Source organism: Fulmarus glacialis, unplaced genomic scaffold (genome assembly GCF_000690835.1).
Source record: "Fulmarus glacialis isolate BGI_N327 unplaced genomic scaffold, ASM69083v1 scaffold14322, whole genome shotgun sequence".
In the NCBI taxonomy this organism is placed as follows: domain Eukaryota; kingdom Metazoa; phylum Chordata; class Aves; order Procellariiformes; family Procellariidae; genus Fulmarus; species Fulmarus glacialis.
Genome location: NW_009198756.1, coordinates 1 through 13,510, shown reverse-complemented (window position 1 = coordinate 13,510; position 13,510 = coordinate 1). Strand labels below are relative to the sequence as shown.

General features: G+C 39.8%; 1 protein-coding gene across 1 annotated transcript in view; it reads left to right on the top strand.

Moving 5' to 3' along the window:
- Window positions 1-13,184, top strand: part of AFAP1 (actin filament associated protein 1) — a gene marked incomplete at both ends in the record, with an annotated part of 47,014 nt that extends 33,830 nt beyond the window's left edge. Inside the window, 5 exons of the mRNA XM_009573040.1 lie at window positions 2,184-2,333; window positions 5,595-5,806; window positions 7,251-7,396; window positions 11,294-11,411; window positions 12,927-13,184. Coding sequence (XP_009571335.1) covers window positions 2,184-2,333; window positions 5,595-5,806; window positions 7,251-7,396; window positions 11,294-11,411; window positions 12,927-13,184 — 884 coding nt within the window. The remainder of the gene's footprint in view (window positions 1-2,183; window positions 2,334-5,594; window positions 5,807-7,250; window positions 7,397-11,293; window positions 11,412-12,926) is intronic.
- Between the last annotated feature and the right edge of the window lie 326 nt (window positions 13,185-13,510).

Genomic DNA, 13,510 nt, shown 5'->3' with positions numbered 1-13,510 from the left:
CCCAGCTTAGATGTCTCAAGGAGGGTTATTAAAAATAACAGTTGCTTTTGAAAATTGTGACCTTCGATATGTAGTAATAAAAATAATAGGCATTAATGACTGCAAGGAGATTAAAATATCCCTGGCATCATTTTAAGTGGTTCTGGATGAAATGACACTATTTTTTTTAAACGGATAGGAAACGCTTAAGGGAGTACGTGGGAAGGGACCCTCCGGAGAGCAGTCATCTCCAGCCGTCACCCACCGGCCAGCCTCTACTCCACTCTTAACCAGCTGCGCGTTTTGCTGTAGGGAAGGAAATGAGAAGAAAAGGCTTTTGTGACAAAAATCACTGGCAGTCAGGCAATCAGTATATTCTTTAGACTTGAAAAGATTAAGTCATGAAGGCCTTATTTCTGCTGCCTCTCAGTTCTGCAGGAAAATAAAATAGCAGTGTGAAGGGAAGATAGGACAGAAAAACAAAAAAGCACTGAAATGGGCTTATTCGACTGTCTGTTCCTGCTCCTGAGAATGGTTCCTTTGGGCTTCTGCCTCAGAGAGATGAGTTTTTCTTGGTCTCTGGCTTTTTTCAATGCTTTTTATCTCCTCCCCACTCAACAGCCACAGCTGGTCATCGGCTGCCGCTGCGTGGGACGGAAACCGCTCTGCGGGCAGGTGCTGCCTTCGGGCCTTCCCTCAGGCAGGGGGTGACGAGCAGATGGGATGGGTGGCCTTCCTCCCTCGAACATGGGAGCTCATTGCCTGTTCAGAGAGCACAATATAAGTTGTGAACATCCTTCCCTTAGGAAGAGAGAATTAGACCTTTGCTTGCACACGCACGTCACTGTATTGGAGTTTGCTGGTGAACAGCTATCCGCGCTTGAAAAGCCGCCTTTCCCCCTCGGCACCGCATGCAGCAGGTGACAGATTTGTGCTACAGATACAATTTCTAAATAATGTTCCATGATTCCTGACAATTAAACTAAATATGATAAATTATCCCATTGTGAGTCCAAACTGCTTCTCTATTTCCCATGCATTCTTCTTCCTGGTTTATCAATTCATATAGCCATTTCTCATATGAACATTTTGTCCTTTTTTTTTCTCAGTTTACACAAGTCCATAACCACTAAATGTTCCCTGTTGCAAAGAGAATTGATATGTCAGGGATGAAGTTACAGCAGCTCAATCAGTAACTATCCTAAATGTATTTTTCATCAAAATCATTTATCAGGGCAAGTTGATGGATATTTTTGCGGCCCTTTCAGTTAGCAGAGAGACGTCTGCTGTGTTGATGGAATCCAAATTAGGCCACTGAATGCAATTTCTGAAAGTTCATTTTGTTTGTTCTGTTTTGCAAATAAAAGGTCTTTTTTTCTGATTCTGTTTGATCTTAAAAACTTTCTTTTTTTAATTTGTTAGGATTTTAGGCAGGTAGGCACTTTTAAAAATGATAACCATAGTCCTTGCCATGTTATCTTCAGCAGCTCAACATGTCTCAGTGCACAGAGCCATAATATTACTAGTATCATGTTAAGTTAATGGAAGCATAGACTGGATGTTAGCAAAATACCTCTTTTCAGCAGAGCTTTTTCTTTCCAAGCCCTCATGATCATAAAAAGTACCAACCATTGAATGCTTATACTGATCCCACTAATTTAATTGTTAGTAGTTAATTTAGAAGTCTTGTCTTTCTAAAAGGTCCATTATTATAAGATACCTTAACTTAATTGTACATGGCAGGAGTATTTTTGCTAGGCAAGCATGTTCTGTCTTTGTTGTGTACTTAATTGTTGAAGTATTTTGAGGTAAGTGTTTAGGAACAATGAAGGATCATCTGGCTGGATTTTTATTCTTGTGTATACGAGCTAAATTTATATGCAGGTACCTCAGTCATACTGATAAATTAGATGATGACTGCTGTGGAAAGAGTCTTTCAGCTTGATTAGATTAAATTAAATTAGAAGCTTGATTTTTGATTTTCTTATCCTTCTGCATGGCATGATTTTTATAGCACAGAGGTTATTTATAGACATCTGCATTAGAGAGGGCATATAACGTTTATCCCATTGCTGTTTGCAACTTTTGTACAATGTTCATCTTGCACAGGATTGTTTGTCTGAACTACTATTTTTATTCAGGTTCTCTCTATTCATTGGTTAATTTAAACACACTAAAATACACACTTTTGCTTTCTTCAATAGTGAAGAGGAAAAAAAGTTCAAAATCAGAAGCTAAGGGCACTGTGACTAAAGTAACAGGGAAAAAAATAACGAAGATCATTGGTTTAGGAAAGAAAAAGCCATCAACAGATGAGCAGACCTCATCAGCTGAAGAAGATGTTCCAACATGTGGTAAGTGATTTTTCTCTTTGAGTCTTAAATGCACATTGCGACTAAAACTTTATAAAATTCTAGCCTAGAAATTCATCTAAAATTGCTTTTTCTGCTATAATTCTTCCCCCAACATCAGAAGGATGCACTCAGACTGAAAGAGGAATAGAGTAATCAAGAGCTTATCATTTGAAAAGAGACTAGAAGAGCTTGACTTTTTAAATGAAACGGTAGCACAGGCTCAGAAGATATATCATTGCTCTTTGCAAAGGTGAGGGAGAAGAGAAGTGTGTACAAAAAGCAGAAAGAAACAAGAGCTGTTTTCAAACAAATGGATATAAAATGAATATAGGCTGGACTATGAAATAAATTTAGGCTAGGAAGTAGAAGAAGGTTCTTGGGAAGGGATCAAGTCTTTTGTGAAGGATTGTGCTGAGGTTTTATGGGATAGCAATCGAGATAGCAGTTGACTGGCCTCAGCCAAAGTTGGGCAAAACTTGAAATGAACATATTTCTAGTAAGCTATTTTAACTCCTAATGTTGGTCACTCCGTATGACAGCTGTAGTGCTTTGCAGCACCAAGGAAGTATATAAAAAGGCATGCAGAAAATGCTTATGGTTTGTATCTTGGCTGTTAATGTTTGCTCACAATTTAGGACTTTGTGCAATGGACTTAACTGATGTCCTCACAGCTCTGGTATTTTCAAACAATGCAATATATTTACATTCTCCTGTTTGCCTTCTGATGCTCCAGTATTAAGTAACACTTCCATACGTGAATAAGGTTGAACCCACCCTTCTCCCAATCCCTTCCAAAAAAAAATTCCATAGAAAGCAAGCTGTGAAGCAGTTGCACAGGATTCTGAATTTGGATTTGCCTTTTCCCCTTTAATTCAGTGGAAAACTTTGGGAAACCCAGAAATCTGTGATTAGGCAGCGGTTGGCAGAACTCATTGGTGCATGAAATGTGATAGATGCTTGCCCAATGTGAAAGAAGCAGATCCACGGACCACCAGTGAGAACTTCATAGATCACAGGTGGCTCTCAAGCCACACTTTGGGAATCATTCACATAAGCAATCTTTGATTAAATAAGTGTGTGTGTATATGTCTATACATCAGCTAAGTACAGATGTGTTTTATCAAGAAAGAACAGCTGGGAAAAGCTGTGTCCAGCCAGATGCATTGTCTGAAGCATCTGGCTTCCATAAAAGCTCAAACTTCCGGGGTCTCATACTCCGTTGATTATTCTGTATTATGTGAGATGTTAACCACAGCTGTACAATCTAATTCCTAGTATTTCTAGCATTATTTTGGATATGGACATAAGTATAGCCATTACTATTGCCTGCATTTGGCTCTGCTCAACACCACTTGCAGATTTTATAGGAAAATATATAAGTGTCTAGGCTTTGGTCATTGCAGGAAGCCTTTGCAGAAGGAGTTTCTCACCACCAGAAATTTGGCTCAGTGCAATGCCCTCTGGGAGGTTGCTCCGTAGTTGAAGGCTTTTACACTTTAAAAGGCTCTACCTCCCATGAACAAAGGGAAAAGCCCAGCGGGGCTGCAGGGGACACCCAGCTAGAGTGGAAATGGAAACCCACCTGCACTCGGAGTCACGGCAAAGCTCTTCTCTACAGCATCACTGGTCTTTGACCGCCTGGGCTAAGCTAAAGTGCTAATGCCCCAACTGGGAACACACTCAAGGCATTTTGGTCATGTCAACTGTTGAAGTTTTAAGTAGGGATATGTGGGAGGAAAAGCGTGGGATCCTGCTTAGTTCAAGTGAAGTAGGAGCGTTTGGAAGAGCTTTTCTGAGAGGTGCGTTGGGAGCAGAGGGGGAGAAAAAGTACTGTCTGAAAAAAAGGACTCTCACTCCAAAACAAGCCAGCTGGCTTGCACGTGAAGGGTTTTCCATTTCTAGGGATTATATTATAATGCACAGCTATACAGGGTTTTGTTACCGGAGGAGGGAGGAGAGCTGGAGAGTGTAATCATCACAGGGAGCCAAAATCAGAGGAGTGTGCACATCCTCCTTTTTTTGTGGCACCTTCCAAGATGTGCGCAATTCTGATCTGCTATATCCTGTTGGATCAAGCTTTGACATTGGAACCATAATGTTGGAAGGGAAACCCAGAAAAATTAATGATAAGTCATAGTTTTAATGAAAACCAAAGAGATAGCTATCCAACAGGATTAAATGAAAATCAGACCTGAGATAGAAGAAAATTTTTTTACATGAATTCTGGCCTGTGCAAGATGTCATTTGTTTCCCTCTTCATAGCCTGTTTGGAAGCAGCAACATGCTGAATTCATGTACCATTCGTAATGTGGAAGCAAAAGTAAAAGATCTTTTTTTTTTTTTTTTATTCCCAAACTAAATAAGGCAGGAAAATTGGGCATTGTCTTGATTTTAAGGTTTGAGTCTGGAATGATTATTGCTATGGGACAGAGAAGGAAAAACACAAAACACTGCCCATTTAATGATATTATATGCCTAGACACTGTATCCGATATAGAGCATGATAAGAAAAGCAGGTTTTTTTAAACGGCACTTTGTTCATTAAATTTTGATTCGTTTTAAGGGTACTGTGTTATCCCTGGAACTTTCGTCTTAAAGTTTAGCTAAATTTCATATACATTTACTTCTTGAGTTTTAAACCAATATGAATTTTATTTTTATTGGCATTGGTAGCGATCTTTTAAATTCTGCTTTAAAAGTGTTGCAAACCAAACGTGCATTCTTCTTTCTAAATGAAATTAGAACATACAACATCAACGCTTAGTAGGTCTTTAAAACACTGATTTTGGATGTTACAGAAGGTAGCTCATCACCTAATTATATAATATGAGCTGCAATTTTCCCAGAAAATGTTGGTCAGCCACAGTTATCAAAGCCATTACATATGGAGAAGGTGGGTCTTCTGTGTGAGCACATCGGCTGTGTACGTACCTTTTTATCACTGTCCCTCTCCCATTCTTACTAACGTCTTGGGGATCGGTGTGCTCCTGCTCATCCAGCTGCCGCAGTGACTAACAGAACAGCCATTTGCATGTGAGCAGGATCATGTCTTCATATGCTTTTTTCTAGGTTATTGGCACAGTGGAAGTTTTCATTAAAAGAAGTGGGGCAGGGTCATTTATTTGTCTTCCTAAAATCCATCTGGACTTTCTATATAAGAGGAATAAGTTGTTTAAGTGCTAGCATTACATTGAAAAGTAAAGTTTTTTTCTTCTCAAAAGAAGTCAGGAGTAAAATATCTCACGTTTCATTTTATTGCAGGATATCTCAACGTGCTCTCAAATAACCGTTGGCGTGAGCGCTGGTGCAGAGTGAAAGATAATAAACTCATTTTCCACAAGGACAGGACAGATCTGAAGACGCACATTGTTTCTATCCCTCTCCGTGGCTGCGAAGTCATCCCGGGGCTGGATTCAAAGCATCCCCTGACCTTCCGCTTGCTCCGAAATGGGCAGGAGGTCGCTGTGCTCGAGGTGCGGTAGTTGCTAATGGCTATGACTTGTAGGAACACCCACAAGCTAAATTAGAGAAGCACTTTCATACAACCTGGCCATTCAAAAAATCTTTGGAATAATATTATTGCAGAGCTGGATAATAAATACTGAAAGGAGAAAAAAAATATTAAGAGTTGCAGGCAAAGAGAGAACTGAGATTTAATGCAGCTCAGAAATCTCAGTAATTTGGCCTTCCCTTGACCTGTTACTAAAATATCCCTGCTCCTTCTCTATACACACTTTTACATCAGGGATATAATTACTTTGGGTAAATAACTTAGCAATAATTAAATAATGGATCACTGTTGATGGGAACTCTAGAGCTCTTAACTCTCATTTGTCTGCTACTTATGTGAAGTCTGTATCTGTATTAAGGTAATTCTGCAGTAAGAAAATAGAGTGTGCCAGCGTCCTGGTGAGTCTCTTGACACACCACACGTGTACACACTGGCACGCTCCTTGCACTACGAAGGTCATACCTTCATCTGTGTTAGGTGGGTCAGGATTTTCTGAGGGGCTTTATTCATCATATTTTGAAAGCTGAAATGAGAAGACTCTTAAAGCCAAGTATAATGAAGATATAGGAGGAGACAACCTTTTGCTTTCAGTGGCAGGATGGACACTTTGACCACTTTGGATTTCCAGCTGCAGGTCACATTTATCTCCTGTCCTTGCAACCAGGCCTGTTATATGTAAGCAATTTAGAGAAGTTGAAAAACTGGAAAGCAGCGCAAGGAACTGTGAAAGGCAATGAAATACTTAAAAAGAATAAGAAATTTTAAAAACCCACAGTTTCCTCTCCCTTTTTTTCCATTATTTATTTTACTACTGTTTAACTTTGCAACTGATGACTTGAAGCAAAATGTGAAAAATTAAAAATTATTTTTAAAGTATTCATGTTTGTACTTGGGACATTAGGAATATAAATCTATCATCTAGACAAATGTATTGGAATTTTTCAAAAACCAACACTAAAATTTCTCCTACTGTTTCATTCTTTTTCCCCTGGTTTCTACTTAGGACTAAGATTTTCTTCTTAGGAGTCATCCTAACTAAAATCCCCCAGCCTAGCATAGGAAAATAATTCTGTCATAGCTTTTAATCTTCTGAAGTCTAAAATAAGCATGACTTGAATCTAAATCCACTAGCCTTAAACAATTATTTTTTCTTCTTTTTTGGAGATTGGCCACTTTGTATTACATCATAACTGAGGAGCACATAGCTTACTTAAAGGGCACTCCTTGTAGCAAAGCAGATGTAATAAGAAATCATGGGGTTTTTAGGAGTTCAGCAGAGAGAAACCAGAGCCTCTCATACAATGTGGTAGCAATTTATCAGCCAAGAAGAATGCACCGTTTTGAAATAATGCTCAGCTCAGTGGCAGACTAAAGACCTGACGTTCGCCCTTGCCCTCTCCTCGCAGGCATCCTCCTCCGAAGACATGGGCAGATGGATAGGAATTTTGCTGGCAGAAACGGGGTCTTCGACAGACCCCGGAGCTCTGCACTACGACTACATCGACGTGGAAATGACGGCAAGCGTCATCCAGGCTGCCAAACAGACGTTCTGGTGAGAGGCGTTCAGCTACCCGGGTGTTTCCAGTACTGTGAGAATTTATATCCGTATGTTAACTCCAGTGCCAAGAGAGCTTATCAAAGTCCACCCCTCTTTGCCAGATACTGAACTCCTGAAGTGTTTCAGCATGACAGCATGTTAGATGTGTTTATGATTATCGTGTTGGCATCCTTCTAAGTTCTGCAAAAGATGCAGACACCATCCAGCTTTACTCAAATCTTTACTCTTTTTTTTTTTAGTAAGTCTCCTTATCAAATGCTACATTTTAATATTTTATTTTGCCTGAAGACTTAGAACTATCCCTGGAAGAGGACAAATACGCTGAAAATTAAATAAGTATGCAACTATGTAGTTCATGTTTATCTATTGGCTGTATTTGCGCTACATATAGCCAATATGTACAGCATATATTAGCCAATATATGCTGTACACTAAAAATGCGCAGCAGATTTAAGTCTTGGATAGTCACATCCTCAGTGTTTCCTTCTCAAGTTCTTTTCTGATTAATTAAAAACTTCATCAAGCTCACACCAGTCCAATTAATTTCTGGGGTTTAATTTAGGAGGTGGAAATTGGGAAGGTGTCTAGGGCGCAGCACGAAAGCTCTGTTTAAATTGCAAATCAGTACAGTGAATTCCCCATCACCCATCCTGTGCTAGGAAAAGTAATGCATACTTAGCATATATAGCGATTTAAATGTTCAAATCAATTTAGGCATTAAAGCAGTCTTTGGTGAGAAGAGACTGTCATTTTCCCTTGGCTAGATGAGGTTGTTCAGAAACAGGAGCGAAGGAACAGTTGGGACAGGCGGGGTGCCCTGCTGCAGACGTAGCCCGTGGTTTCCCAGGGTCAGAAAGCGAGTGGCCTGAGAAGGCGTCACCCCTCATCTCGCTGCAAAACGAGACTACCCACACAAATTTGGAATTCGTGTGACAATATATTAGACAATCACACCCCATCTGCCCATCATAACTTTAAACAGACTGAAAATGCAAAAAAAAAAAAAAAAAAGACAAAAGCTTCAGAGTTTTCCAAAAGACTCTCCTGCCATTAGCGATGTGTTAAGAGAGCTTTAAGGAGAGAAAACGGGCAGCTTCATTCAGGATCTGGTTTGAATGACTTCTGATAGAAACCAAAGTGACTCAGTGTTACCACAAGCCCAGTTTTGTGAAAACCAGATCATTTTGATAGAATCAAAATGCATTTCGCTTACAGACTTACATTAATATTTGTTTTGAAGTTAATAGGGCTCAAAAAGTTTATCCTGTGTTGACATGTATTTTTGCTTCAGTCAGCATCTAGCAATAACCACATTTAAGAAAGAAATAGAATGGAAACCTTTTCCCCCTGAATACTGCTTGGCTTTCCTTTTCTGCACAAATGTGATATTAATTGGAGCCAAGTGAAAAAACATATGCAACTAGACCACATGTTAGAAAGGAGTATCAAACAACTTGCAAAATAGCAGAATTCCCCATTAAGAATTAGTTAAAATTCATTGGGTGTCTTTAAAAGACTGTAAGAGCTTGTCGATAAGCAACTAGAGTAGCTGTCTGCTGATTTTCAGCTACTCCTAGAAAATGAGGAGAAATGACAATACTTGTGTTAATCAAATACTATTGCTGCCCTTTGTAGAATGAATATCAGTATTCCAAATTAACTGCAGTTACCATTAAAGCTTTGATTGTCGCAGTCACTTCAGGATTATTGGTTATTCCTTTCCTGAGACTGATGCTTTGCAAAATGATCAGCTCTTCATTAATAGTCCCATCAATTTTCTTCATCTAAATCATTAGGTACCTAAGAAAGGCCAAGGAAAAAATGCTTCCAAGCAGGTTTTCTCCATTTTCTTTCCCATCTAGCAGTTTCAGATTACAATTAACTTACATGGATGCAGCTGTAAGCAGGATTAATGAGGCTTAGTGAAATAATGCTTATGAAGTGCTTGCAGATACTTAGATAAATCTTAGCTTCCTTTGGTGGTGGAAATAGTTACTACACGTACATCAGATGTCATTAATGAATATCCCAGTTTTCAGATATGGTTATTATGCATCACTCAAATAGAAAGAAATACAATAACGGCTCCAAATGCAGTCCTTCAGACTAACCATAAACACTTGAGTAATGATGTTCTTCATTAAGAGGAACAGTAAACAAATGCAGCCCTTTAATAATGTTTAATAAAGTATGAGATATGATAAAGTTAAAAGTATTTTTATCATGGAGTTTATCTTGGGCTTTTTGTTGTTTGGTTGTTTGTTTTGAAAAGCTTCCATCTAATGATTATTGCACCCCTGCCCTGTCCTGAAAGGTTCACACCGAACTGGGCAGGTTCATCCCTCCTGTGAGCCTGGGTCTTCTGAGGCTCAGGTGAGCCACAGTTGGATGAGGTCTGTCTCCCTCTGAATGAGAAATTCAATGGACTCCATGTTATTCCAAAACCAAAAGAAAGCAACTGTTAAAACCACAGCATTCTTGAGCTCCGGCCAGCGCTACAGAAGACCCTCTCTGCTTTAATAGGGCTTTACTATATTTTATGAATGTCAGCACAGAGTCTGAATAGTTCCATTGTTTGGGATGGAAAGCTTTGTTTTCCCATTCACGTACACCTAAAGCTATAGAAATTATTTGGGATCTCACTCTATATCTCATTCAATTTCAGCAGTTGCTACAAAGGAAAATGCACCCTTGGGGTCGTCATTGCTGTTGGGCCCGAGTCTGCCATTTTCTGCATTGTGTGTTAGATCTTTGCTCCCAACACAAAGCCTGTTGTGGTCCGTGATGTCTTGCATGTGTTCTGCAGAATTCCAGTAAAACAAGCTGCAATGTTGATTTTGAGGGGGGGAATAAACAAACAAACAAACGTACATATACATATATATAACAGTATACATAAGTAATAAGTGATAGGACAAGAGGAAATGGCCTCAAGTTGCACCAGGGGAGGTTTAGATTGGATATTAGGAAAAATTTTTTCACCAAAAGGGTTATCAAGCACTGGAACAGGCTGCCCAGGGAAGTGGTTGAGTCACCATCCCTGGAGGTATTTAAGAAATGTGTAGATGTGGTGCTTAGGGACATGGTTTAGCCCTGGACTTGGCAGTGTTAGGTTTACAGTTGGACTCAATGATCTTAAAGGTCTTTTCCAACACAAATGATTCTATGATTCTATGATTTTATATATAGAGATATATATCTCCCTTTGAAGTGTCCAGAGGGCTCAGATCCACTATGTGAAACAGAGCAAGAATGAGCATATAGAGTATTTGCATGCACAGTTACCCAGACAGAGGGTTGGGAGGCAAGCGCCATTGTGCACACTCTACCCAGCCAAAAGTTCTGATATGGAACTGAAAAATTCCCAGATTTTGAGGAAGCAAATATTCAGCAAATTTTGATAGTTACGTGAACTTAGATTTCATCAAAGTTCCACTTGTTTTACAAATTTTTGCTGGATTTGATTCTTGTTTCTCCCAGTTCCTAACTCTGCATCCCCCTTGAACGTGCATGCACCCAGAAACACCTGCTTCTCCCCGATGCAGACAATAAGGGAACTTTTATGGGACACTGGCAAGCTGGTTTATAACACAGATCAGCGGGTTCCCATGTAAGATGCCACTGAGCAGTTACAGCTGTTGCCCTCCTGGCTTTCACACAGTCTTATCTCCACTGTAAGAATGGAGTACAGGAACATGTGTTGTAATATTGGCTGCTAGCAGCAACATGTGAGTAGCAAAAGAAAGAAAACTGTCCTCAGCTTTCCTGCAGAAAGTGAGAAGATATGTGCTTCCAGGCTACATAATCAGATACAGGGAACATACCACTGAATCATCATTTAGACTTCAGTTCAAGCGCTGTTTTTTATTATTTTTATTTTGCTTTATTCAGTTTTATGAACAGGCGAGTTATATCTACAAATCCATATCGGGGAAGCACTGCCAATGGTTACGCCTGTCCAAGTGGAATGGCACTTCATTACGATGATGTTCCCTGCATAAATGGATCGGTAAGAATTGAATTTGCACAGAACAAATGGTTTGCATGTGTTGAATGTATGGACATCTGAAAATTATATTATCTAAAAAGCCCCACTGGGCAGTTTCCAAATGAACTCCTATTTTTTTTGATTGGGGGCTGCAAACTTCTCTCACACCTACAGAGTATGAGGGGTGTGGGACATACTGTTTACATTAACCTGCACGTGAGCCAACGTGCATTTAGAAAGCAGTTGCCTGTTAATGATTTGTTGCCAAGTCCTTGAATATAATACTCACTTGAGGCGGTATTTTTTAGATCACACCGGACCTGGCAAAATTAAGGACTGAGTTACACCAGGCACTTTTTGGTGTCTTTTGAAAAAAAAACAAAACTGAAATACTTCTCAGTCCCTGGGGCTGCATTCCTCATGACAGGAGGTACTGCTCATCCCAAAGGAGAACCACAGTGGTCACTTCCATCTTGATAAATTGCAGAGCTGATCGTAGGCAGATGTGTAATAGGGTTTAACACATAGTGGATGTTAACCCAGAGCAATATGTGGTCCTCAGGAAGATTTACAGGGGAGCTACAGCCTGTGTCAGCTTTTAACTTGGGCTGCTTCAGAAAGGCCCCACTAAGGCTGAAATCAAGAGAAATTCAGAATTTCGAAGTGTTAAGTGGACTGCAAGTTCAGTCCTCCATCATGTCTTAGTGATGTCAGAAAGATGGTAGAAAACCCCTCTTGGGAACAGCACACGACCACATGTGTGGTGAGTAGTCTGTATGTGTAGCTCTTGGATGTGCTGAAGCCTTTGTATGAGTAGTGTACTGCCACAGCCAGCATGGATTAAGGAAGGATATTTGGCAACCAGGTTGGTTTCTTTTAAGATTAATTGAATGAATCACTGGAGTATTGTTGTTGAGCTTTCCATTTTTCTGAAAAGAAAAAAAGAAAAGAAAAAAAAAAAGGAATGGCCTGTGGCTATTTTAGCTGGTTAGCTCAGAATAATAATTCTCCAGCAAATAAAATGTAATACTAGCATACCAGCAGCTGGTATTCACTGGAAAGACATATAGCCTGAAGAAAGACAAAAAAAAAACCAACCAAAAACCCTCTTGGCTTCTGCTAACTGTTAGGCCAGATTACTTTTAACAACTCATGTACCAGATGTAATCCCACAGATTCAGCTGTGTAGCCTGTGAGTATCCCCCTGTTAACACAGCCTGCTTGTGCCCCTCAGTGCTAGAGCTAACAACTGAAGGTACAGTCTATGAAACAGCAAGGTTGATAGGATAGTACGGGTTTGCTCAAACTATGGAAAATGCACAGGACTGAGGCTATGAGCTATGTAATGCAATGCTTCCTTTCCACACTGTGTCCTCCCCCCTTTCTAAATAGTTTGACTCAAGTGTAAGCAATAAGCATATGCTTGCTAAACACAGAGGGCTTGCTATGGTCAAAAGAATTACTAATGTTTTAATTTCACTTAGGAGGTTCTGCATGGTGTATTGTTTACTAACTGCCAAAGTGTATGTGTTGCAGTGGGAACCAGAAGATGGCTTTCCTTCTTCTCGTAGCAGGAACATTGGAGAAGAAATGCTTTATGATAACGCAGGCCTGTACGATAACTTGCCGTCTCCAAAAATCTTTGCGCGCTATCCGCCAGCTGACAGAAAACCCAATAGGTTATCTACTGACAAACTCTCCTCTAACCATTACAAATACCCTGTCTCATCCAATCTGTCTTCTGCTCAGTCTGTCACTAATACCTCTGCTGTGGGGAGGGGATCTGGCTCGCAGGTACTGTACTATTTAATACTTAACAAAGCTTTTTATTTTTTGTCTGTTCTGTTTATCTGGTTGTTACCTTAAGGGCCTTGGGCTATTTCAGTCCCTTAGTGTTAGCACTGAAGTGCTTAGAGTTTAGTCATGAGTCCACTGCAAATGAAACAGGTTTGCCAAGTTGTAAATTCCGATGTGGAAGTATTGGCACCTGGGAAGGGCTTTTTTTGATTTACAGATTGTGGATAACAACAGAAAAATAGATGTGACCTTCCAAACTTAACCTGAATGCATATCTAGCTGCCTTCTGTCTCCTTAGGCAGTGATGGTTCAAAAAAAAAAAA